The sequence below is a fragment of the Crinia signifera genome, chromosome 12 (assembly GCF_055691185.1).
Source record: "Crinia signifera chromosome 12, ASM5569118v1, whole genome shotgun sequence".
NCBI lineage: Eukaryota > Metazoa > Chordata > Amphibia > Anura > Myobatrachidae > Crinia > Crinia signifera.
The window spans coordinates 29,551,005-29,576,212 of NC_139228.1; the positions used below are offsets into that span (position 1 = coordinate 29,551,005).

At 44.6% G+C, this 25,208-nt stretch overlaps 1 protein-coding gene across 1 annotated transcript in view; it reads right to left on the reverse strand.

The window, feature by feature from the left end:
• The window catches only part of EIF2AK4 (eukaryotic translation initiation factor 2 alpha kinase 4), a 77,829-nt gene that overhangs the window by 1,302 nt on the left and 51,319 nt on the right, over positions 1–25,208 (reverse strand). The window contains exons 26-38 of the mRNA XM_083166683.1: positions 22,595–22,711; positions 20,642–20,707; positions 19,591–19,767; positions 15,280–15,414; positions 13,762–13,872; positions 11,206–11,328; positions 11,009–11,095; positions 8,477–8,589; positions 6,955–7,013; positions 4,057–4,154; positions 2,392–2,460; positions 1,502–1,546; positions 232–347 (exon numbers count right to left, since the gene is read on the reverse strand). Of these exons, the coding sequence (XP_083022809.1) occupies positions 232–347; positions 1,502–1,546; positions 2,392–2,460; positions 4,057–4,154; positions 6,955–7,013; positions 8,477–8,589; positions 11,009–11,095; positions 11,206–11,328; positions 13,762–13,872; positions 15,280–15,414; positions 19,591–19,767; positions 20,642–20,707; positions 22,595–22,711 (1,316 nt within the window). The remainder of the gene's footprint in view (positions 1–231; positions 348–1,501; positions 1,547–2,391; positions 2,461–4,056; positions 4,155–6,954; positions 7,014–8,476; positions 8,590–11,008; positions 11,096–11,205; positions 11,329–13,761; positions 13,873–15,279; positions 15,415–19,590; positions 19,768–20,641; positions 20,708–22,594; positions 22,712–25,208) is intronic.

Here is a 25,208-nt window from a genome sequence, read left to right on the forward strand (position 1 = left end):
ATTAGCATCACCTGTGTCATTGAGTGATTACTACACCTGTGCACCTGCCAGGTGACCTGGGAAACATGAGCTGTCTAGGGTCATAGGAACCATTGGGGGTAGAGAATGTAAAATGTCTAAATATATTGTTCATAGTGCAATGTAAACAAGATTAAAATCTACATTAACGCTAGGTAACCACTGACTGACCACATCTCACACTAAATGCAGCATAGGACAGATAGAACTCACCGCTTTTCTATTTTGATTGTGAATATCTCACCCAGTATTATCTCTAGATACCTCTGTTTGGGCAGCCTTGTCATCAGCTGCTTCTCCGATGCATTGAATGTCTGTTTATCAGTACACTACAAAAGAAATAGGTTCAATTACCTGAGACCTTAATCACATGGAGGTTTGTATGACAGCAGAAACTGTTGCGTGGCTGTAGTAGGTTGCAGTAGTTTACCTCCCTGTAGTGTTCATATCATTTAATTTTGCCAATACACTCATACGTTACCCTCCTGCCACTGCTGCTCTGCCACATATATACGTGGCATCTTGTTCAGGAACAGCTTATAATGATATTCTAACAGAATGGTAACCGTTCATTGTAAAAACATCATAATTGACCATAGAGTATTTTCTACAGTGCATTGCTGTTATTACTATTGTCCACTGCAGTATAATTCAAATGGGTATGAATCATTATGTCGACATGGGTTAGACGGTCAAAAGGTCGGTTTTTCACATTTTTTTTGCCCCAAACGTCAACATGGACACTGAAATGTAGGACTGCTGCGCTCACCATGCTTCGGGCACACTATTTTATTCTACCACCATGCCCTAGTGGATGGTAGGGCATGCAATACCACCTGTCACCACAAAAAAAAAAAAGTGAAAAACCCCATGTCGACCAACATGCTAGTGACCCAACGACCGTATTCCATTCAAATGCAGACTGGATCCTGAATCCCAGGGGAGAGGATAAGTCCTACAATAGCCATTGTCTGCTAAAAGATATCAGATAATGCTCTTTTGCAACCCACAGCCGTACATAGGAACGTTGGTCCTGAGAAATACAGTAGCCCTATATCACTTGGCACTGAATACCACCTTACACAGCATTGTATTGAGAAATCCATAATCTATTGAGGGTCAGCTTTTATTTTCAAACCGTATTATTCTTTTGATAGGTAAATGCATATACTAGGAACTCTATCTGCTATTAGAGTACACTGTTCTAAAAGTGTTCCAACAATCCTAACTTTAACCATATCATGCTTAAGCACAGGTAACCTTCAGCACCTCCGTCACTTTGATTTAACCATGTAAGGACAAGCAGGGATATTATTAATACCTGGACTGCTAAGGAAACTTAAAATACAAAAAAAATAAACTTGCCAAGGAGATCATTTCCAAAGAGGCTCGTTATTCACCAGCACAATCCTTCCCTACCATTACTGATCGGGCGAGATTTGCTATCCCTTCCATGTAATTCCTTTTAAAAACAATGACTTACCTCTAATGTTAGTAAACTGTGTACGGTATCCTTTGGCAGATCTACCTAAAACAATAGAAGAAAAAAAAATTTACAAAATGCACATACCCTGTTCTGGAGCGGAACCAGCCCATAAATATGGCCATAACCAATAATAAGCATCTCTGCTCTAGATACAACCATCCCCTCCAAAGTCTCACACGTGTGGTGCATGGGGGTGCGACAGAAGAGCTGGCAGTGGTAGAACAGACGCTGACATCTTTCTATTCAGCTGGGAGGGGACTCTTTATTTCCCTCATCCTAGACACCTGCCTTCTCCTTTCCTATTCTGCAGGCTGGTTGTAAGATGAGGCTCTGAGCTGTGCAAGGAATTCTCATCGACCACTTTCTCTGCACTTTGAGCTACTGTGCACTGGGGCTATTTTTCACATCTATGATTTAAAATGGATCTACTCCTTTTCTGCAATTCCAACAGGGGACCCTGAAACTAGCATCGGGTATAGAGTGCAGGGCTCAAAGTACCCTTCAGCAAAAACTGGTGTCCACTTGTCACACAATTTAGAACTGGAGTCACCGGAGGACAGGTGTTTGCACATATACCAGGCTTATGTATTCGGGATGGGGGAACCGGCTTGGTTTAGCGTGAGTTTGCTTCATCAAAGAGCTGGTTAGCTTGTCAGAGAATAATAAAAATAAAAAAAATGGTCTACAGCCCCGAAGAACCATGTGGGTGTGTCTACTGATAACCGTAAACTCCACACCACGTCTCTAGTCCCAACTCATAGTGACAATAGCAGAGTAGCAAATGCGCTTCAAATAATGTGGTTCTATATATGAAGTATTACAGCAAAAAAAACTTAGTAAGTGATATAAAAACTTTAAAACTAAATAGTATAACAAAAATTACTTACTGCCAAAATTTCTATTTCTCTATTTTTTTGTTGGAAGTTTGTGATGAAGGTTTGAAGTTTAGAAAGTACCTGCAAATAAGAGAATCACTTTAATTAGCCAACTAAAATGAGGCACAAGGAGATTTTAGATTAGAAATCATTTCCCAAGCACAGCAAGGATTGTAATCGTCCCAGACCTTGGAACCGTTCTAACAATAGTTCCGGATTCTGGCTGCAATTTCCAAGGCTCGCTTACCATTGCAGACGTGTAGATATTAAATGAAGAAATCTACTGGTATAATAATGGTTTTCAGAATTTTGGTCTAGTGTGCTCTGATTTAAGAAAGTTTGGGAACCATTGGTATAGGCCAGTGATGGCTAACCTTGACACTCCAGCTGTTGTTGAACTACACATCCCAGCATGCTCTGCTACAGTTTTACTATTTGGCCATGCTAAAACTGATGCAGGGCATGCTGGGATGTGTAGTTCAACAACAGTTGGAGTGTCAAGGTTAGTCATCACTGGTATAGGCAAAAATATGGTTCCTCAGTGTGCTTTAACAGGAAAAAGCAGCCCTGGTCTTGCTGTTTAGAGTAATGCCATTTCAACATGGTAATCCGCTGCTACAGCTCCCATATAAAGTGGCAGGGAGCTATTCAATTGTGAATGCTGCAGATGCCCCTTATTTCAGCTTGCACCCTCCGAAGTTGGGGACCAGAAATCTGCCCATAGACATGCAGCTCGCCAGTAGTTTGCGTGTGTTTAGCCACTGAATGCAGCTAATCCTTTTGCATTTAGGCATGGCAAGAAATGAAAACCTGCTGCACTCTACACACCTAGCGGCACAAACAATTGAATATTTAAAACTTAAAAGCAGGACCTGCAGGTGCACAGAATCAATAGAATTTCCAAGAAGAAGTAGTATGGTCTGGGGCTCTTTTGCTGTTGGCAACTTGCACAGACTGCTGCGGCGATGCAAATACCAGTTGCAGCCTAGCTACGGTGATCCAGAGATCAGCTGCGGCAATGCAGATACCAGCTGAGGCCTAGCTACGGCCCTAGCTGCGGCAATGCAGACACCAGCTGCGGCCTAGCTACGGCAATGCAGATACCAGCTGCGGCGATGCAGATACCAGCTGAGGCCTAGCTGCGGCAATGCAGACACCAGCTGCGGCCTAGCTACGGCCCTAGCTGCGGCAATGCAGATACCAGCTGCGGCAATGCAGAGACCAGCTGCGGCCTAGCTACGGCGACGCAGAGACCATCTGCGGCCTAGCTACGGAGAGGCAGAGATCAGCTGCGGCCATGCTGTTGAGGAGGTCTGTAACCACCAGCACTTCACTTGCACTTGTTGGATGAGAACATGGCACATGTTCAGCATAAGTGCTGCAGCACAACTAGATAGCAGCACGCTCACTGCAACTATAAAGGAATCCTGTATCTCGTACGTTAGGGGACTGAAACCTACAGGTACTGTAGGAGGATGCATCTGATAGACATATACCTAACATAACATAAAGCGAAGCTATGCTACAAATGCACAACTATTTTATTCCCACCAAAAGTGGAAAACATATTGTCAGCTAACCCCACAGCCATGAACTAGTGATAACTGAGGAGTCCCCTCCGAGCAAAGGAGTAAATGAATTCAGGAAGACATTGTCCCCAGACAGAGCAAAGCTTACCTGGGCTTCATAGCGGCGTCTTAGGTTGGCAGATAACCTTTCTGGAGGAATGACGCTGACACTTGGGACTATGGTACTGCTGTGCTGCTCAAACTGACCTGTCACATAAAACACAATGTAAGCAGAGACTACACACAGCTAAAGGCAGCCCTGTCCTCGTCCAGTCACAGGCCTATTGATGGACAGCGCTCACACTCATCGTGTTCTGCATATACAGCTCTGTGATTACCAAATATATCCAAGATAAATCAAAGTTAAGGCTTGGTTTCCAATGTACACAAAAAAAGTGACGTTAGTGTATAGGGCAGTTAGGATCTGGAATACGCTGCCGGAATAGGTTGTGGTAGCAGACTGGTGGCCATACATCAGAACGACCCGCATATGACATGATCGTATTTAAATCGTAAGAGCACATACGATCTGCTCACAACCGCAAGGAAAGCCGATGGATCATGCGTGCAGCACGTATGATCTGTGGATCAACCTCGCGATCCGCCTGAGCAGGCATCATACCGATATTCCTCACGATGTGCACACAATCGCGCGACCGGTCTAAAGCTGGCCATACATCAGAAAGATCGATCTTAAGATCGATTGCGCTCATGATTGTGTACAATTTCCCTTGAAATCCCCGGCAGTCTTTGGTGGTTTTTGGACACACAATCTACACACAATCGATCATACAATCAATCATACAATCCATCTACTGCATGATTGTGTACACAAGATGTGCACACAATCTGCATACAATCCATCTTACAATCAGTCATACAATCCATCTGCTGATTGATTGTATGATTATGTACATAAGATGTGCACACAATCTGCATACAATCCATCTTACAATCAGTTGAGATTGTATGATTGGGTACAATATCTTTCTGATGTATGGCCACCTTTACTCGTGTGTCCGGACCCCAGATAGTTCTGATGTATGACCAACTTTAGTCGATATATGTAAGAAAGGGTTAGACACATTTTTTTCAGAACAAAAAATCCAGAGATAAAACTTTTAATTATATTATATCATTGTGGACCCGTATGGAACATAAGCCATTGAGAATTCTAGCTTCAAATCCTTGCTAAATACTGATCGCAAGAAACTCCAGCAGGGCCTCTCTAAACCTCATTAACTATGTTACTTCACTGCAGATTGACCACATTGAACATATGGGTGCAGGGTGAGAGGTAATGTTGGAGAGCAGTGTGCGGGAAGCCGGTGCAGGGTGAGGTGTATTGTAGGGGTGCAGATTGTGCGGGAAGGGGGTGCTGGGTGAGAGGTAGTGTAGGAAAGCAGTGTGTGGGAAGGGGATGAGGGGGAGTGCAGTGTGTGGGAAGGGGGTGAGGGGGAGTGCGGTGTGTGGGAAGGGGGTAGTGCAGGAACGCAATGTGTGGGAAGGGGTGCAGGATGTGGGGCAGTGTATGTGGATGGAGTACAGGGTGAAGGGTAGTGTAGGAGAGCAGTGTGTGGAGGGGTGAAGGGTAGAGCAGTGTGTGGAGCGGTGAAGGGTAGAGCAGTGTGTGGAAAGGGGGTGCAGGTGGAGGGGTAGTGCAGGAGTGCAGGGTGAGGGATAGTACCCCTGCCCACAGGCATGCAATATATGAAAGAGGTGGTGTGTGGGAACCCTGCTACCTGCAACACTGTTGGAAGTAGAAGAGAACTTCAGCAGGATGTTGGTGCAAGCGGAGGAGGAAGGCAGCGTTGCCAGAATAATAATTATTGGATGAATAGGGGGTGGTTCAAGGGGTTCCATGTCCTGACCATTTTTATTTCATGAAATCACAGCAACACATTTTCTCTCCTTCGACTGAATAGTAAAACCAATGTACAAATGAGCCCAGAAAACAAATGGTCATCTGTCCCAGGGGAAAAATAAATATAAATGCAGCGCTACAGTTTTATATTCATAGTATATGTGACTAATCATTCAGGACACAACAATGGACAATTGAAAGTAGCAACAGTATGAATAGTCCTCATTGTCTGGAACAGGGAACGATTGATTGCAGTAGGAGACGGCTGTCACCAGGAAGACTAATGTAATCACTAGAGACAGGATTATATGCATTTGCATATTTGCATATGCATTTGCATATTTTGCCCATTCTCACTGGTTATTGCATATTTTACCTATAATCTAGTGATGGTGCATATTTTATGCCCCGCCCCCTTTCCACCTGCGAGTCACAGCACTGCTTTCCCTGCTGCTGCTGGCCAAGTAGTGGTAGAGTGTGCAGACTGGGGCAATAAGTACGCAGTGTGGGGAACCTTGGATGTACGCTATGTCTGACACTGCTCTAGGCTGCCAATCCATGTGGATAAAAGTCAGTTCGGGCGGATGCCATTACGAAGCTCCTGAACCTTTGCCTGCCCCTGGCCTGGGACTTTACACCAAGAGACAGACTTCTGCAGCAGAGGAGGCAGGCAGAAGGGTTGTGACATCACGCGGCGCGGAGAAAATGCCGTGTCACAGTGAGTATGCGGCGCAGGGAGGAAGCCTTCCACTGCGCTGCCCTCACACGCTATGCTGACATTTGATCCATCAGCGCTGGAGATGAGGGTCCGTGTAGTTGATGCAAGAAGAGCCTAGGATGCTGCAGTCTGCTGTAGCAGCCAGGGAAAAAAATCCTGTGTACAGCACTAGACATCTGCAGATGCTGTGGGCCTATTTTTGAGGTTTATTTGCAAGTTAAAAAGTACTTTTTTATTATTTAATTTAGCATATTTTAACACTTTTCATGCATATTTTAAGTATTTTTTATGCATATTTGCATGCATATTTCAAGCTTTTTATGTTGCATATAATCCTGTCTCTAGTAATCACAGACCTGCCCACCGCACACGCTGCAGAAGAGCCGGCGGGATGTACACAAGCAGCGCAACACCTCTGTACTTACTCTGTGAGCTGGAGAACGATCTGTTCGTATTCTGCCCAGACAGTGTGTCCATCATCTCTCTAAACAAAACAGACCTCAGTTATGACACCACTGACATGACTACACAATTGATCTGATATCATCCTTCCAATACTGAATATTGGTGACACTTCAGCAGCCCATGTTCCTCTCCTCTGGTTGCAGATGGCACTTATGCTGGCTATACATCAGGACCTGTATGCAGGTCATGGAGCAGTCGAATGAGCGATCGTATGTGCCTTAAAAAGCAGATACGATCTGCTTACAACCACAATGAAAGCCGACGAATCAGACGTGCAGCATGTCTCATTTGAGGGCCGACCCGAGGGACCGCGCATCGTAACAACAGTACGCACGATGTGCAAATTACCCGCTACGTTCAAGCCCAATGCCATTCAGGGCCTTTGCAATCAGATACATCCCTCCTTTTGACCACATCCCTTTTACCTGTTTATCTAGGACAGTCATACCGCTTTCAGACCGCACTCTAGACCCGGGTTATTGCCGTGTTCTTGCGGCCCCAACACGGGTCAAGGTGCGGTCTGAAAAGGTCACCACGGGTCGAGCAACATGGGTGTTCAACCCTGGTTTTGACCAGGGTTGAACACGGCTATGACCCGTGTCAAGTGCAGTGTGAACGGGTGCCTGGGTCGAGCGACCCGTGTCCCGTTCACAGTATGGAGGAGGCAGCACTGTCAGCTCCAAGTACTGCCTCCTCCCGAGCCCCCGATGACGCGCCGCCGCCCAGCTCCGCCCCATGTGACGTCACCGACTCGGCAATATGCCGTGTTGGTGTCGGAACTTTCAGACCGCAATGCCGTGTTGCTCTGGGGATGGGACCCGTGTCCTAATCCCGTGTGCAACACGGCATTTGCGGTCTGAAAGTAGTATCAGAGAATCTGTGGGGGTTGGGGGGTATTCAATCCTGGATTCAGACTATTGGGATGTCCCAACAGTCGTAATCTGAGCCGATTTTGTTCCTTCCCACATGAACTCGACAGTCGGTATTCAATATACTGACTGTTGAGTGTCGCAAAGTCCGAAATCGGCGAATATGTGTCAATTTGACAATCTGCGTCTGTTTCCGTCAAAATAGATCCAACTTGTTTTAAAGTAGGATCTGTTTGATCGGAAACTGCCTTCAATGCTGCAGCAAGGGCCGCTATTTCCACTGCCGGTAAGATACCCCCCATGTATCTTACAATTCCCTAATTCCCCTTACACCATGTGACCTCAGAAAAATCAAAACTGGAACTCCAAATCTTGTCTAAATTTAAAAACAGACCCAGATGTAATGCTAAGAGTAACGTTTTACGATCTATAAAAAATAGATCTTCTCTCCCCCTCCTTCAGAATGTAAGCTCTCAGAAGCAGGGCCCTCTGCCCTTGTGTGCTTCCTCCACACCATCTTCTGCTCCATACAAGTGCGCCTAAGCCCCTGTTTCTGCCACACTGATGCTCATTTCAGTGTCACATGTATATATATATATATATTTCCTCCCACCTGTTATTTCTTTCATCCAGCCCTTTGATTCGCAGCTTTTGCAGAAGGTGATCTACAAGATCGGACTCCAATATCCGTTTCTCGCTCTGCCTTTCCTTCTCAAATGCTTTCAGCTGTTTAAACCGGAAAAAAGACAGTGTGTCAATAATAATCCCATGTGCTGTATTTAGGGCAGCTTGCAGGACAACAGAACTGCTGTATCGCTCGTGTAAAGCAAAAGCATTTTCACAGTAACTTGAATATACCCATAACAATACAACCACCTGCCTAATACTGTATACGCCCCCCTCATGCCACCATAAACAGCTCTGACCTCTCCAGACAGGTATGGATCATTAGGTCTACAACATGATGGCCGACACCATAAGGTCTACAACATGATGGCCGACAAGCATTAGGCCAACAAGCATTAGGTTGACATTCTGAAAGGTTGACATGGGTGTAGGTAGACAGGTCAAAAGGTCGACACAAAAATTAGGTTGACGTGGGCAAGGTCAACAGTGAAAAGGTTGACATGATGTTTTCACTGTTTTCTTCATCCAAATGTCGACACAGTCGACATGGACACTGAAACGTAGCACCGCATCACCTCACTACGCTGGCCATGCTTCACGCATGGCGCATCGATACGCTCGGCACACTATTTTATTCTCGCTCCACACCCTAGAGGATGGTAGGGCATGAAATTCCACCTGTCGGCACTTGTCGTGTCGACATGGACAGTCAAACGTAGCACCGCGTCCCCTCGCCATGCTTCGGGCACAATATTTTATTCTCCCTCCACGCGCTAGTGAATGGTAGGGCATGAAATACCGCCTGTCGGCTTCAAAAACAGTAAAAAACCCTATGTCTACCTTTTGACTGTCAACTTTGCCCGTGTTGACCTAATTACCTGTCAACCTAGACCCATGTCAACCTAGACCCATGTCAACCTAGACCCATGTCAACCTAGACCCATGTCAACCTAGACCCATGTCAACCTAGACCCATGTCAACCTAGACCCATGTCAACCTAGACCCATGTCAACCTAGACCCATGTCAACCATCATTAAGTCAACCAAACGACCGTATTCCCTCCAGACAGACTCCACAAGACCACTGGAGATTTTGGCAGCAGATCCTTTAAATCATGTAAAGTTGTTGGGGTCTCCATGGCTCGGACTTCTTTTTTCAACACGTCCCACAGATGCTCAATTGAATATATGCAAGGAGTACAGTATGTCATTTTAATGGTACTTGTTTCCTAGCACGGCCACAATCGTATTGATCTTGTGCCCTTAATAGTGGTATGCGATGGCCCCCGACGCGATGGACCCGATTTCCCATTGAAATGCATTGAAAAGTTAAAAAATCGCGTCGGTCGCGTCGCATGCGGCTAAATAAGCATTAAATGGTCCCGACACGATGCCCCCGATTTCCCATAGGGAACAATGTTAAATGGCTCAATTGACCCAAATCAACAGGGAACAATGTTAAATGGTCCAGAAACCCCCCAAAACACCACTGAACAGTGAAATGGCCCCACAAAATTAGTTAACGCCACCCCACGATCAACGTGAACCCGAAGCGTGGCGAGCGCAGCGGTACGCGTCCTCTGACCTTTTCATACCCCCACTATCCACGTCGGCGTGGAGTTGAGAATAGAATAGTGTGGCGCGCGCAGCGAGCCACCGAGCCCGAAGCGTGGCGAGCCCCGAGAGGGGACGCGGATCCCTTCACAGGTAAACGCGTCCCCTCGCGGGCTTCACAGGTGTCCGCGTCGCCACGGACACCTGTGAAGCCCGCGAGGGGACGCGTATAACTGTAAAGGTATCCGCGTGCGCTCGCCACGCTTCGGGCTCGGTGGCTCGCTGCGCTCGCCACACTATTCTATTCTCAACTCCACGCCGACGTGGATAGTGGGGGTATGAAAAGGTCAGAGGACGCGTACCGCTGCCCCTCGCGGGCTCGCTGCGCTCGCCACGCTTCGGGTTCACGTTGATCGCGGGGTGGCGTTAACTAATTTTGGGGGGCCATTTCACTGTTCTGGGGTGTTTTTGGGGGTTTCTGGACCATTTAACATTCTTCCCTGTTCATTTGGGTAAATTGAGGCATTTAACATTGTTCCCTATGGAAAATCGGGGGCATCGCGTCGGGACCATCGCATGCGATTTTTTAGCACGCATGCGATGCGACCGATCAGATTTTTTTACCTGCGATGCCCCCGATTAGAATTGGTGTGGCCGTGCTAGGAAACAAGTACCATTTTAATAAGCAGAAGCTGCTTGTGCATCCTATCTGCTCCATTTTACAAATAACATGCTATTTAAAACAGGAAAAGATGCAAATAAAGATGCTTAGCGCTACAGGGTGAGATGTATCTTATTCATTTGATTTTGTGCAAAATAAAACAAAAAACCTGCCTGTCATGTGTGTGAAGTCAATTGCCTTGTGCATCCCATAAAAAACATGTGGGACTTTAGAATTATTAAGACGGAGATGCTTATCATTACCGGGCCCTAAGGGGACTATTCGTCATCGCTCCGATTTACCTTGACGTGATTTCCTTCTTTATCAGAGACAATAGCAGCTAGTGTGATACCAGACACTCTGCAATATTCCTGCAGATCATCTTGTGACTAAAAAAATAACAGTGGTATGATTACAAACTTTTACACACACAAGTTCATGCTCTCACAGGTTTGCAAACATTACCTAATATTGCTGTAACAAAATGGCCGACCCTTACCTCTGACCAATCATACATGATCTCGGCTGTTATGCCCGCAGCCCACAACTTCTGAATAATACCAATGGCCCTGCTCACAGACATTTGGCCGGCACTTACAACAAGGAGGTCGCAGCTGCTGACCTGGAATTAAGAAAATATTAACTATAGGTTTTAGGTTTGTGACAGAGAAGTAATGTACCGTCTCACAGAAAAGTTCCTCAACACATTTTTTAAGAACCAGTCATTTTAGGTATTAATGTGTTTTGAACACATAATTATTGGAGCAAAACATAAAGATTTTCGGACTTGTACATTATGGGGATAGGATTTGGTGAAGTTTTGTCTTTAAGGGCAGAATTCAATGCCGGGGGCGAGCTATGACAGCAAGCAGGGTCAGTATTCAACAGACACCCCTGCATGCGCCGTTTCCCCCTCGCTCCGTTTTTGGAGCGAGGGGGAAACTACTTATTCGGCCGCTAAAACAGCGAGACTCGTGGCTAAATGCAGCGGGCTCCCTTCATTAGCCGTGAGCCTCGCTGTTTGGGGGAATCCTTCCCCCAGAACGTTGAATAGGGTGACCAGCCAGCGCGTCCGCATTGAATACATCCCTAAAACTGGATTGGGATTATGCGAGTATCCAGAAAATAATCTCCACCTTTTCCTAGAATCACCTCGGTTCCTGCTGTCAGACATGAAACTCATCGCACTGTCTGCCCTTCACACTGCTATCGTTCCAGACAACTGTGTATCTGCACAGATCTTGAAATATATAGAAGCTGTATTGGTGCCACAGTAAATGTGGGGTTTCCAAACCCTAACAAAAGTTTACGACAATTATTCCCAAACTCATTCCCAAGGCAGCTCAACAATCCAGGTTTTAAGGCTATAGAAGATTTAATTTGTATCTCAATAAATGTGATTATACCATCTGTGCACAACGTGGACTGTCAGGGTGCCTTGAGGACAGAGGGCCTTGATCCTGGTTTGATTGGACAAGGCCGAATTTCCAAGTTTCCGATGGTCCTGGGTCTGCGTATGCGGGTATGTGCAGACCCCCTGTGCGAACGCCGTCAGCGAGGGAGGGAAGGGGGCGGGCAGATGACATCACATGATGCCAGCGTCTGCCCTGAGTTGGGAGCATGTGATGGGATGTGTAAGCGTACACATCCTATTCATGCGGTGGGGGGAGGAGTTTATCTGTTCGCTAGGTTGTGAACATACACAGCCTAGCAAACCGGTCTGAATTAGACCCAGGGTTTCGGAAACACTGGTTTACGATATTCACATAATATAAATTTCAGGTAGAACAAAAAAAGTGTGTGGTATAGAGTCCTAATGGTGGATTAACTATGACAGGTGAGATTTGCTGGTGCCGCAGAGTATCAACACCGGCATCCGCACCCATTAGATTCGCGGGCAGTACAAATAATATGTGCAGCACATACTTTTTGTACTATGCGATGTCCGCTGGAGCACACATCGCGTCGCATTGCATGCTGTTTATCGCAGCGTTTATGGGCACCTTTACACTACTTGTTTTTGTACTTATTTCAGTTGTATTGCTTTTTGCATTGTTTTATTCTAGATCATTGTTCTTACTTGTCTACTCTATTGGTACAATACTGCGTTTTAAAAAATGAGACTTTCACTTTAATACTGGCTGGTACTTACTGAAGGCATAAGCACTGAATTAGCAATCTAGGACTAACTCCTCCCACCATTCCGTCACTTCGTTCTGCACCTTGAATTAATACTGTTCGTATATTTTAGCCCTTACTTCTTGTAGCCAGACATCTGAGAAAGGTGTACAGGGCTTGCAGGCGAGTTCACATTACTTTGCCGATAATTGGATCCTCCCCTTAGTTGTACACAGATGCGATTTTTGAGAGGGCATGCAAATATATGCTAATGTACCGGGCACCAGGATTGCCCGACGGAAAATTCACAGGTGCCTGCAACTATGTAAACCAGTGGCATAAAACTCATGGCCCTCCAGCTGTTGTGGAACTACATGTCCCAGCATGCCCTGCCACAGATTTTATATAATGGATTGATAAAACTGTGGCAGGGCATGCTGCGACGTGTAGTTCCACAACAGCTGGAGGGCCATGAGTTAGACACCACTGATGTAAACATTTACAGATCAGGCAAACATCGAACTCCAGAGTGAGTCTCTGGCCGCTCACAACGTCCACTGTAACAAGATCTAAAGTAAACCGATCGGCCCCCCGGAAAACAATCCACATTTTTGCATCCAGTGTTACCGCCCACAAAAACGGCTTCTTCTTTTGTTAATAAATCCGCACTGCAGGAACATCAGAATAGCGTACAACTGTGAATCAGGCACATTGTGTCCAACACCTTAAATATTAGCTTAGTTTTCCATCCAAAAAGGTATCAAAAGTGAATTTGCAAATCTTATAAATATCTGAAAATTTGGGGTAAAATACATAAAATTAAAGTGTAGATGAATGCAATGTGAGTATATCATATCATGTTTTACAGCATTTGTGGTCAATCTACATCTATTATAAAAGATGAAATATTCCGTTCTACTATATTTACAAGACTTACATTGTCCTCAGCACTGGAGAGCGCAGCAGAGATCTTATCTATAGCGATACTAGCTCCAACGGCACAGGGCAGGATACCGGATCCCGTCTGAGGGCCTCTAAACACTGAAATCTAAGCACAAAACAAGGCACGCTCATACGATGGTACATGTCTCGACTGTTCAATTGCCAGACAGTCGGGATCCCGTCCAACAGGGGCTATTCTCCTGCGTGGCAAGCGCAGCGAGCCCACAAGGGGCTTTTTTGCGCACCCCTACTGTTGGAGTACCGGCAGACGTGATTCCAATGTCGGTATAGTGACCATCAAGATCCCGACCGTCGGCTAGTTATACCACACCTATTTCTAAGTGCAGTATACTCGGATACAATGATAAACATACTGTACTACCCTGAGTTCACCATGAGCACTGTAGTCAGGAAACACCCATAGAAGACCATGACTAAAGCCTGCTCAGCAGGACATTTGCGGCCTCAATAACCACCCAACATGTGATCCGTCTGCTCAGAGCAACTGGTTTAATGCATTCAATGCTACCCAACAAGCAGGTGCTGGGAACGGAATCCTACAGCCAGTATTGCTGCGGCAATGCCACCTGGAACGCCCTGGGGCAGTAGAGGCCGGCAGTGAGGGATTAGGGGGATTTGGGGGGGACACTAGTAATACCCCTTTCACACCAGAAATGCAGAGACAAACCCAGGAATTAAATTCCAGGGACAAGCAGGGACATTCCCGGGTTGGGACCCATTCACACATGCTTTTGAAGCAGGGACAACCTGGGTCGGCACCTTTCACACTGAACCAGGGATGACCCTGCATTTCTGCATTTTTTAGGCTCACATTAGATTATTGATTATTAATAATTAAGACACAAAACATTTGTAGTGTTTTAGCCTTTGTTTACTTGTATAAAACAAATTAAAAGGCATATGAAAGCATCTTCCCCTCTAATGATTAATTAGCTCTCTCACCACCTTTCAGGGGTTAAAATGCACTTCTGGAGTCTGTGGTGCCACAGAACATGCACATTGTCTCCCTGCACGCTGTATGCTGCCTCTGGGCGTGTCTGTGAGTGTCCACCACAACAGGAAGTTGCCCTGCTAGCAAATCAGCACTAGCAGAGGCAACATGGGAAGCAGGGACATGTCCCTGCACCTTTCACACCAGCCAGTAACCCTGGAATTTGTCCCTGGAACCTTTCACACCAGAGCGAGCTAGTCCCTGGTTGTTCCCGGACCCAACCCGGGAATTTAGGCTGGTGTGAAAGGTGTATAAATTGAAAACAGAATTTCTGCAAACATTGTCCTGTTACACGATAACAATCTGTTGACATTTTGTCCTGTTTCCTACAGCACCTGTTTACTCGAGTTAGTAATTAATTGAGGGGGTAAAGAACGGATGATAATAACCGCATGTTCTCATGTCTTCTGCGCCGCTCCGTATAAGACAAGTGACTATTTGCTCAGCAGCTGTACTCATTGTCCGAGCCTGCTGTAATCACTCTATTACACCATGACTTACCAGATGGTCATATCGTCCGCCAGCTGCCAGGATGTCAGGGACGGTTCTCTGCCGCCGTTTGATGAAGGCAACAAACTGAAAAACAATCCCATTGTGCTGCTGCATCTTGTACACAAGGCCGAAGTTCACAACCACCTAATTAACGAAACACATGCTATTATGAGACCAGAAAACATGCATTCAAATATTCATCACTGGAGGAGATACACTTTATAGAGACCAGAATTATGAACAAGTGGAATGTTAAGAGAAACATTTAGTTAAATACATCATTTGAAGGCATATTTAATGAACTACAGGTTGAGTATCCCGTATCCGGGCATCCCTTATCCGAATTATTCCAAAAACCGTGGTTTTTGGAATCATTAAAAAAAATTTTTTTTAACCCCCTAACCCTCTTTTCATACTTACCAAGTCCCAGGGCGTCCACAGCAGGCCTCCGGCATCTTCTCCAGGGTCTCCAGCGGTCCCAGGAATGCATTGCGCGAGTGTGCGCGCGCGCCGGTGACGTCACCAGTGCGCGTGCACATTCGCGCAATGCATTCCTGTGACCGCTGGAGACCCAGAGAAGATGCCGGAGGCCTGCTGTGGACGCAGAGGGACCACCGGACAGGTAAGTATGGCTAAATAAAATTATTCCAAAAAACGAAAAATTCCCCTATCCGGAATGCTCGTGGTCCCGAGCATTTCGTATAGGGGATACTCAACCTGTACTATTATAAGCTCTGTACATTTTTGTTGGTGCTTTGCATCTTTTGTTGGTGTGTAAAAGGACTTCAATAAAAAAAAAGTAAAAATGGGAAAAAAAAATACTTTACAGTTGCAAAAGCTAATGTGTGCGTGTCAATGCAAATCTAATGCGTCGGTCCAAAAAATGTTCCTAACTGGCGACCGTCACTGCTCCATCCAAGTCATTTGCCACAGACACTTACGCATACAGTTAAACTTTTCCCTCCGATTCCAGTATGGAGGATTGTAAAGCAGGACACCGCTGCATAAGCGTAATGGTGTGCTCCTGCAACAGACCCGTGTTCCCAAAGGTGCCCATACACAGTACAATGGTGCTGTGTGATGCGATGCACGCTCCCAGGGGCATTCCATTGCACAGCACATAAAGTCTGTGCAGCCCGTGCTTTTAGTACTAGATCACATCGTATCTAGTACAAAATGCATCACACCGTGTATGGGCACCTTTAGGTATAAAACTGATAGAGGGGCACCGATTACTGATCAAATCATTTGCTAATGAAATGGGTTGCCGGAAGGAGCTACCGGGTTTGAAAAAGGATCATCGTATGGTGCTCAACCGGCGGTAATGAGTGTGAGAAGCATTGCGGATGTTAGGAAGGTCCCTATACCCACTGTGTCTCTTGTCATTAATGCACGGAAGTAGAACGGTCAATGCAGGAAGGCACCTCAGCCTGGAAGACCCCTGAAACTGCAACCCAGGGACTGGAGAGTGAGAACCACGGAGCTGCTAAAGAACATGGGTCGTTCCATGTTTAGCATAGGAGATGAAAATGGCACTAATGTGACTGTGTCGACCATGATACTTCCAAAAAGAAGGGAAAAGGAAAGGGGAAAGGCTGAGGGCACTGGGCTATAATGACGGAGGGTGAGAAGGCTACTCCAATCAATGTGGTGAACTTTAAGTTATATAATAAACTTGCGGAGGTGCTCCCAGGGAGTAGGGTAATTGTAGTCAAAGGTTTAGATATCCAAGGAAGGATATCAGAAAAAGACTCCCGGGTGGGGCACTGCCTTCTAATACAATTGAATTTACTGTTAATACAAACTTTATTAGTTAAAAATGGCCCTAATTTAGGGTCAAGTGAAAATAAGAAATAAAAAGAGGAAAAACAGAGAGCACTAACGGACAAAGTACATGAAAAATGGGTGAAATATTATTCAAATTATATCTGTCTAGGGATTCGATGGAAAAAATGTTCCAATCAGTAGCAGTATGTATATATACATGTGTGGAATCCTAAAAGACAATAAGGAGCCTCAAGTACCAATAAATATTGAGAATAAGTATCAAAAATAGATAATTGATGGTTAAGTAGCCATATTTCCTGTGTATGACAGAATCATCTTAGCTTGTAGATAAAATTGGAAGCAGTTTTGTGAAAAATGGGGTCAACAGCAGCACAGTTGAGAATGTGAAAGTCTGTAATAGTATAGACAGCCCTTGAATTTAGGTAGAACTGTGGGAGATGGTTGCCACAAGTTCTCTCAATATAATGTCCAGCGATCTTTTGCTAATTATGCCAATTCCTCACGCTGTATATTAGTATTAGTTGCACTGTACAGTATTGGCATACAATCAGCATAAGGTATAGATAGCTGTAGGTGGTGTTAATTGCACTGTACATCGTACACCACCTACAGCTATCTATACCTTATGCTGATTGTATGCCAATACTGTACAGTGCAACTAATACTAATATACAGCGTGAGGAATTGGCATAATTAGCAAAAGATCGCTGGACATTATATTGAGAGAACTTGTGGCAACCATCTCCCACAGTTCTACCTAAATTCAAGGGCTGTCTATACTATTACAGACTTTCACATTCTCAACTGTGCTGCTGTTGACCCCATTTTTCACAAAACTGCTTCCAATTTTATCTACAAGCTAAGATGATTCTGTCATACACAGGAAATATGGCTACTTAACCATCAATTATCTATTTTTGATACTTATTCTCAATATTTATTGGTACTTGAGGCTCCTTATTGTCTTTTAGGATTCCACACATGTATATATACATACTGCTACTGATTGGAACATTTTTTCCATCGAATCCCTAGACAGATATAATTTGAATAATATTTCACCCATTTTTCATGTACTTTGTCCGTTAGTGCTCTCTGTTTTTCCTCTTTTTATTTCTTATTTTCACTTGACCCTAAATTAGGGCCATTTTTAACTAATAAAGTTTGTATTAACAGTAAATTCAATTGTATTAGAAGGCAGTGCCCCACCCGGGAGTCTTTTTCTGATATCCTTCCTTGGATATCTAAACCTTTGACCATGATACTTCGTAAGGAGGCCTATGTACTTTGATATTATGGGCGAGCAAATGCTCCTAAGCATCCAATCACAAAAAAGAATGCTACCCATAGCTTACGATAGCCTAATGAGCGCAAAAACAGAACAGAGGAAAAATGGCGGCAAGTGTCATGGAGTGATGAATCATGATTGATACTTTGCAGACCAGGCGGACGTGTTTGAGTTTGGCCATTGCCAGGAGATTGTCTGATGCAAGAGCACCTACATTACAGCATGGAGGTGATAGAAACTTTCAAATATATCAATGGCTTTACCAAGGTACAGGTGGGAGACATTCTTCACAGGAAGAGGAGCAACAGAACACGAGGACACGGACTGAAACTAGGGAGGAAGATTCAGGGGAAATGTGAGGAAGAATTACTTCACAGAAAGGGTAGTGGATAAGTGGAATAGCCTCCCATCAGAGGTGGTAGACGCAAATACAGTAGTACAATTTGAACATGCTTGGGATAGGCATATTGATATCCTTACAAAAAAATAAGGATCAAATATGGTTTGAGGTAACATGTTTATAAAAGGGGCAGACTAGATGAGCCAAGTGGTTCTGATCTGCCATCAAATTCTAGGTTTCTATGGCTGTTGCAGCTGGTTTGGCATGGGTCCATCAGTTGTAATGCATGGTCACATTAACTCAGAGAAGAATAGAGATGTCCTGGATAACTCTGTGCTCCTTATATTGTGGTGATTCTACAGAAACCACAAATGTTTTTTATCAGGATGACAATGCCACCTGTCACTTTTCCAGGCTGAATAACCTGGATGGACTGGCCAGCCCAGACTCCAGATGTTAACCCCATTAAGAACCTCTAGGAGAATTGGTGCCTTAGGTGCGTTCTAGGCCAACTAATTTCTACAGGGTCACAGTTGGTCGCTGTACTTAAGACGAAACGGCAAAACACAGCGCCTGCTGTTGTCCAGTAACCTGTGGACAGTTCGCCAAGAAAGGCGTCTGCAGGAATAACTGTAGACCTACAACGTACTGATGTCAATAAAATCTCATTTATCTATTTGCTGTCAGTGTCCAATCACTTTTATCTATATATGGTTTCCATCTAAGCATACAGATAAGGGACTGAAGCACAGCAAGATGCAATCACCACAGGTGTGTAAGTGTTATGTCCCCTGCTTACATTAAGTAATCAGTTGTGTACAATGGCCATGGAACCCTGCATCAGATGCTAGGTCTCATAGAAATAAAAGGATTTTTAAAGGGTCATTAAACACTAAATTCTAACCTGAAGTTTTACGCTCATTCTCTTGACTAGTCCAATCACTTCCTCCAAGTCTTTCAGGCCTTGCTTGGCCAACACGCCAACTCCTGACTTCTGCTTGGTCAGTAAGACCATCATTGGTTCCAGTTCCTGGAGGTCTCCTTTCTGCTCAATAAACTTATAAAGGCGGTTCAACTGAAACTGAAAGCAGAACAGTAAAAGACAGTAAAAGATAACAAATCCGTCAATGAGGAACCATAATGACCCTAAAGCAGTGGTCCTTAACTGTAGTCCTCAAGACACACCACCAAGTTTCATGGCTATCCATGCTTAGGAACAGGTGACTTCACTTGCATCTCAGTCAGCTTCATTATACCATCTGTGAATAATTATGGAAAGCCATAAAACCTGGACTGCTGGTGTGTCTTAGACCGCTGTTGAGTACCACTGCCCTAAAGCTAAACGAGTCAGGAAAACTGATGCAAGCACACAGGAAAAGTACAAACTCCACACAGTTAGAGCCGTGGCAGGAATTAAACTCATGACCTGAATGCTATGAGGCAGTAATGCTAACCATTGTGCTACCCAATATTAATAATTAAAGGCTGATGCTACTTCTCACCTCTATTGGGGGGGATTGAAGGGTTTTGCGTGCCCTTGGCTATTAGATGGCGCAAGGTGGAGCAATTGTAGTATTGCTCTGTTCAGGCGCTCACATGCGCTAACACTGTGGTGCCGTTCCATCATGTTGACGGGATGTAACTAGTACACTATAATATTACAATTACAACACACAGAATTATAGATGTTAGTGTCTAATGCATTATTACCAGCTTACAGCCAGGACAACTTGCAGTTAGTGTTGCAACAGGGCTAACAGGTAATGAATGTAAATGTGCGTGTATCATGAGACCAAACTGAAAAGGGTGAGTAAATCTTTTTGGGTAGAGAAATCCTTGGCATCAGGCATGTCATGCCGACATGGAGGGCTGAAAACAATGTCTGGTGCTTGGAAATGGTTAAAATCTGTAACATTGGCGAGGATGTTTGCCCCTTAATATTCAGATGTACTTACATTGTTCTCCGAAAGGGAGAGGTTGCAAAATTTGGCTTCCACTTCTCTTTTAGTAAGTTTTTCAATCTAACAGTAAAAAAAACAAAAACACGCGCCACGTTAAGTGTAGGGTTGTCCACCTTCACGCGACTTTTACCATGCACTCACAATGTGGGTTTTTACACTTCTCTTTTCAACGTCATTTTTTTGCTTTTCACTTTTGCATTTAGATCATCAGAAGGTTTATTTTTGTGTTGCCATAGGATACGGCAGAGCTGTGCAGTAGACACAATTGTACTCTGTGACATATCTCAGGGCTACGATACAGAACACAGCTGTCTGATGGTATAAAAGCATGGACCAGGGGCCTAATTCAGAGATGTTAGCGAGGCTGCAATTTTTGCATATGGGTAAAACAATGCTGCACTGCAGGTGGGGCAGATGTAACATGTGCAGAGAGAGAGAGAGTTAGATTTGGAGGAGTTATTTGGTTTCTGTGCAGGGTAAATGTTGGCTGCAACTTAGATTTTGGGGAGGTGTGTTCCAACTGAAATCTAACTCTCTACACATATTACATCTGCCCCACCTGCAGTGCAGCATGCTTTTATCCATTTGCTAATAGGCCCCAGGTGTAGAGCGGGAAGCCAGAAAGTAAAAGCAATGGTTTTATAAAGTGTTACAAAATGGCAACTACAAATCCAATTAGTATTACTATGTATAGACAGACAGGGGTCTATTTACTAAGATTGCAGTTCTATTGAAGATGTGATGTTGCCCATAGCAACCAATCAGAATCATATTCGGATTTATTTAGCACCTTCTAGAATAGATAGAATATGATTGGTTGCCAATAGCAATATCCAAACTTCAACAGAACTCCCATCTCAGTAAATAAACCCCAAAGTGTTTAGTTAGAAAATGTTGACAGTGTTTATGGTTCATAAAGTAAAAAAAAAAAAAAAAAAAAGTTTGCAGTGCAGATGGACAAAACCATGCTGCACTGCAGGTGGGGCAGATGTAACATGTGCAGAGAGTTAGATTTGGGTGAGGTGTGTTCAAACTGAAATCTAAATTGCAGGGGAAGAATAAAGCAGCCAATATTGACCCTGCACAGAAACAAAATAACTCCCCAAATCTAACTCTCTCTGCACATTTTACATCTGCCCCAACTGCAGTGCAGCATGGTTTTGTCAATCTGCAAAAATTGCAGACTTGCTATGGTCTGAATCAGGCCCTATAGTCTATACAGGCACAAATTAGTCGCTACCAAGTAAAAAATGACAAAGTACAAAAACACAAACCAGCAATGGTGAACAAATACAGCGATTGAGGGGGAGGTTTCTGAAAGGTTGCAGAGAGATAAAGAGGGTTATTCAGAATTGATTGCTGATGTTCGAATTTGCACAGCGGCCGGTTATTGTTAGACCCTATGATCGTACTGCACATGCGCAGAGTTTAACAGCAACAAAATCAATCATCTTTTTTTCAATCGCTAGCAATAAGCCAGTATATTAACCGGAGGCCGGTATTTGTGGGTGTCACCCGCCTGTTTTCTGGGAGTGTCAGCAAAAATCCAGTATTTTCAGGGAGGCTGTGTGACGTCAGCTCTGGCTCCGATCGCACTGGAAGATTCGGTTCTGGGTTACGCACAGACTGGCAAAATGATTCAATGGTGAGCGAGTTGCGAATGGATTTGTGACTATCTGCCAATCGGCCATCTTTTCACCAGCCATTTGCAGACTTGCACGGGCCAGGTTTTCACTCTGTCTGGGTGGTGGCTATGTGATCGCAGGGCTCTGCAACAGCAGTGATCAGGTCTGAATAACCCCCAAAGCACTAACCAATCAGCTCCTTATGTTACGGATTGGTTAGTACTTTACCTTTCTGCAAGCTTCGGTAAAGCTACCTCTTAGAATAACTAACAGCAGTGATTCATAGGTAACCCTGTAATGCCAATCAATGGAAAACCCTTACCATAGCATCATAAAGGATATTGTACACTTGGATGAGTTTATCCTCTGGAACACCGCAGTGCAGCAAAATGGCTTTCAATAAAGATGTGTGGTTTAAATAAATACTGTAATTCCTTTCCTATTAAACAGAAACCTCATGGTTAGAATCAGCAGACAGAGCAACAAGAAATGCAGTTACATAGTAGTCGTGCAATGGTCACGTAAACAATGCAGATGCAACAATATTCAGGACGATTCAGCCAATCAACTCACTGGGGTCTAGTGACGCCTGTGTGTCTTAAGCTGGGTACACACCTGGCCGACCAAATGATTGGTCAGTGCATATGCACTTACCAATAGTCCTCCTGATGTGCCATGTCTGTCGTCACAAGTAGGTGGGCATTTAAATGTTGAACGCTTATTGGGGGGGGAGACCAAAAAAAAAGATTTTTTGCGTTGTTTTTTTTAAACTTATAATTTTATTAGTTTATTGAGGGGAAAAAGAAAAGAAGGCACTGTCCTGTGTGCTCTTTTTACATATAGGATTACACAGGATGACCTCTTTCTGCTGCTTGTGAAATTTTTTTTAAAGAACCACGACATTCATAAACATACACATATAGGCCCTTATTCTGATCTGATTGCAGTACAAATTTGTTTGGAACTTTCCTTAAGCTTGACGTCAATAATGATAGATCCTATAGTGCTCTGCCTAGGATCTGCAATCAGATTATATACCGTGCTCTATTGTTATATTGTTGTATGTTGTGTATTTATTTTTACACTGGTCTCACATGGGTTATAGTACCCTCGGTACTTATGTATTATCTGGGCTCCCATGTTAAATGCACCCCATTTTTTCATACCCCTACTATCCAACTACGCATGGAGTTGATTTTATATAGTGTGGCGAGCGCAGCGAGCCACCGTGCCCGAAGCGTGGCGAGCCCCGCGTGGGGACGCGGTCTCATAAGAAAAACGGGAGCCCAGATATTACATAAGTACCGTACCCTCTTTTCTGACAATATTCAGAGAGTATTATCTGAATGAGAGAGTGGAGTCAGAATTTCTCCCTTGATTCGGATCTCATTTTAGATCACAATAAATTATGTCAGAAATGATGTTTATCTTAATCTGAGTGTTTTTTAATTTGTCAACAATGTGATTTCCTTTGTTGTGCCTTAATTGGCAGCAACCAGGTTATTCCTGAAGCAACAGGGTATATTACTTTAGGTAGTTTCACCGCGGCAGTTACGTCGTCAGCGTAGCATCCCTGTCAGAATCAGCGTAGTGTTCCCGCGGCCAGCGTAGTCAGTCAGAAGTATCGTTGTCAGACTTATCTGACAGTGAGTACCAGCAATAAAAAAACATTACTGTTACTCCCTCTGACACGGGAACAAGCAATCAAAAAAGTGTTTGTTTGTTTGTTTAATTCATTGGTTGTGCTGCACAGTTATATAGGGGGGTATTCAATTTGGGATTCCGACTGACAGAACTTCTGCCAGTCAGAATCCGCGCCATTTTCAGTTGGTCTGACAGTAACTCGACAGCCGGAATTCAAAGTTCCGGCTGTCGAGTGGTTTAAAGTCCGCAGATTGGCGTAAATAGCCATGGAACGTCGAAAAACGGCCATGAATTCGACAATCTGCGGTCGTTTCCGACATAACAGATCCGACAAAAATAAAAGATGCTCCTGTGACATGACGTCATATGAATAAATTCCTGTAGAGTGATCAGTTTAGATCACTGTGCCTGGACTTTGCAAGTACCGGTCTGTCCATTACTCCTCACACAGCCTCTATCATTGCATTCTCCACAACTAGATGCAGTCATAAAACCAAAGTACATATAGAACGCATTGCAAAGCAGTCGCTGTCTACTGGGACTGTTCCGTTGACGTCAATGAGAGACCGCCAGGAACTGAACTAATCCCGGAGAGTATTTCTGCTTTATGGATTGCAATCAATTTGCATAGAACATCCAGCCTAGAAAGTGGATATATTATTATATGGGAGCCGTGAAGATAATCACTAAGAGTTTTTAAAAGCAAAAAATATATACTGATTTTTTGGTACTTGTGTATTATCACGGCGCCACGATATTGAGTCGCACGACTTTTCATCGCATGCCATACACCCGATGCACACTGATGCAATTTTAAATTGTATAAGCACCCTAATGGGTGCTGGCTATGTTAAATGCACCCCCATGCCACCCCCAGTATGAACGCCAACCCGAAGCGTGGCGAGCGCAGCGGTACATGTCCTCCGACCTTTTCATACCTCCACTATCCACATCGGCGTGGAGTTGATTATATATAGTGTGGCGAGCGCAGTGAGCCACCGAGCCCGAAGCGTGGCGAGCGCAGCGAGCCCCGCGAGGGGCCGCATATTACTTTACATGTATTCCGCGTCCCCTGGCAGGGCTCGCTGCGCTTGCCACGCTTCGGGCTCCATGGCCCGCTGCGCTCGCCACACTATATAAAATCAACTCCACGCCGACGTGGATAGTGGGGGTATGAAAAGGTCGGAGGACGCGTTCCGCCGCCCCTCGCCACGCTTCGGGTTCACGTTCATAGTGGGGGTGGCGTGGGGGTCCATTTAACATTGTAAGCCCCCATTAGGGTGCTTATAGAA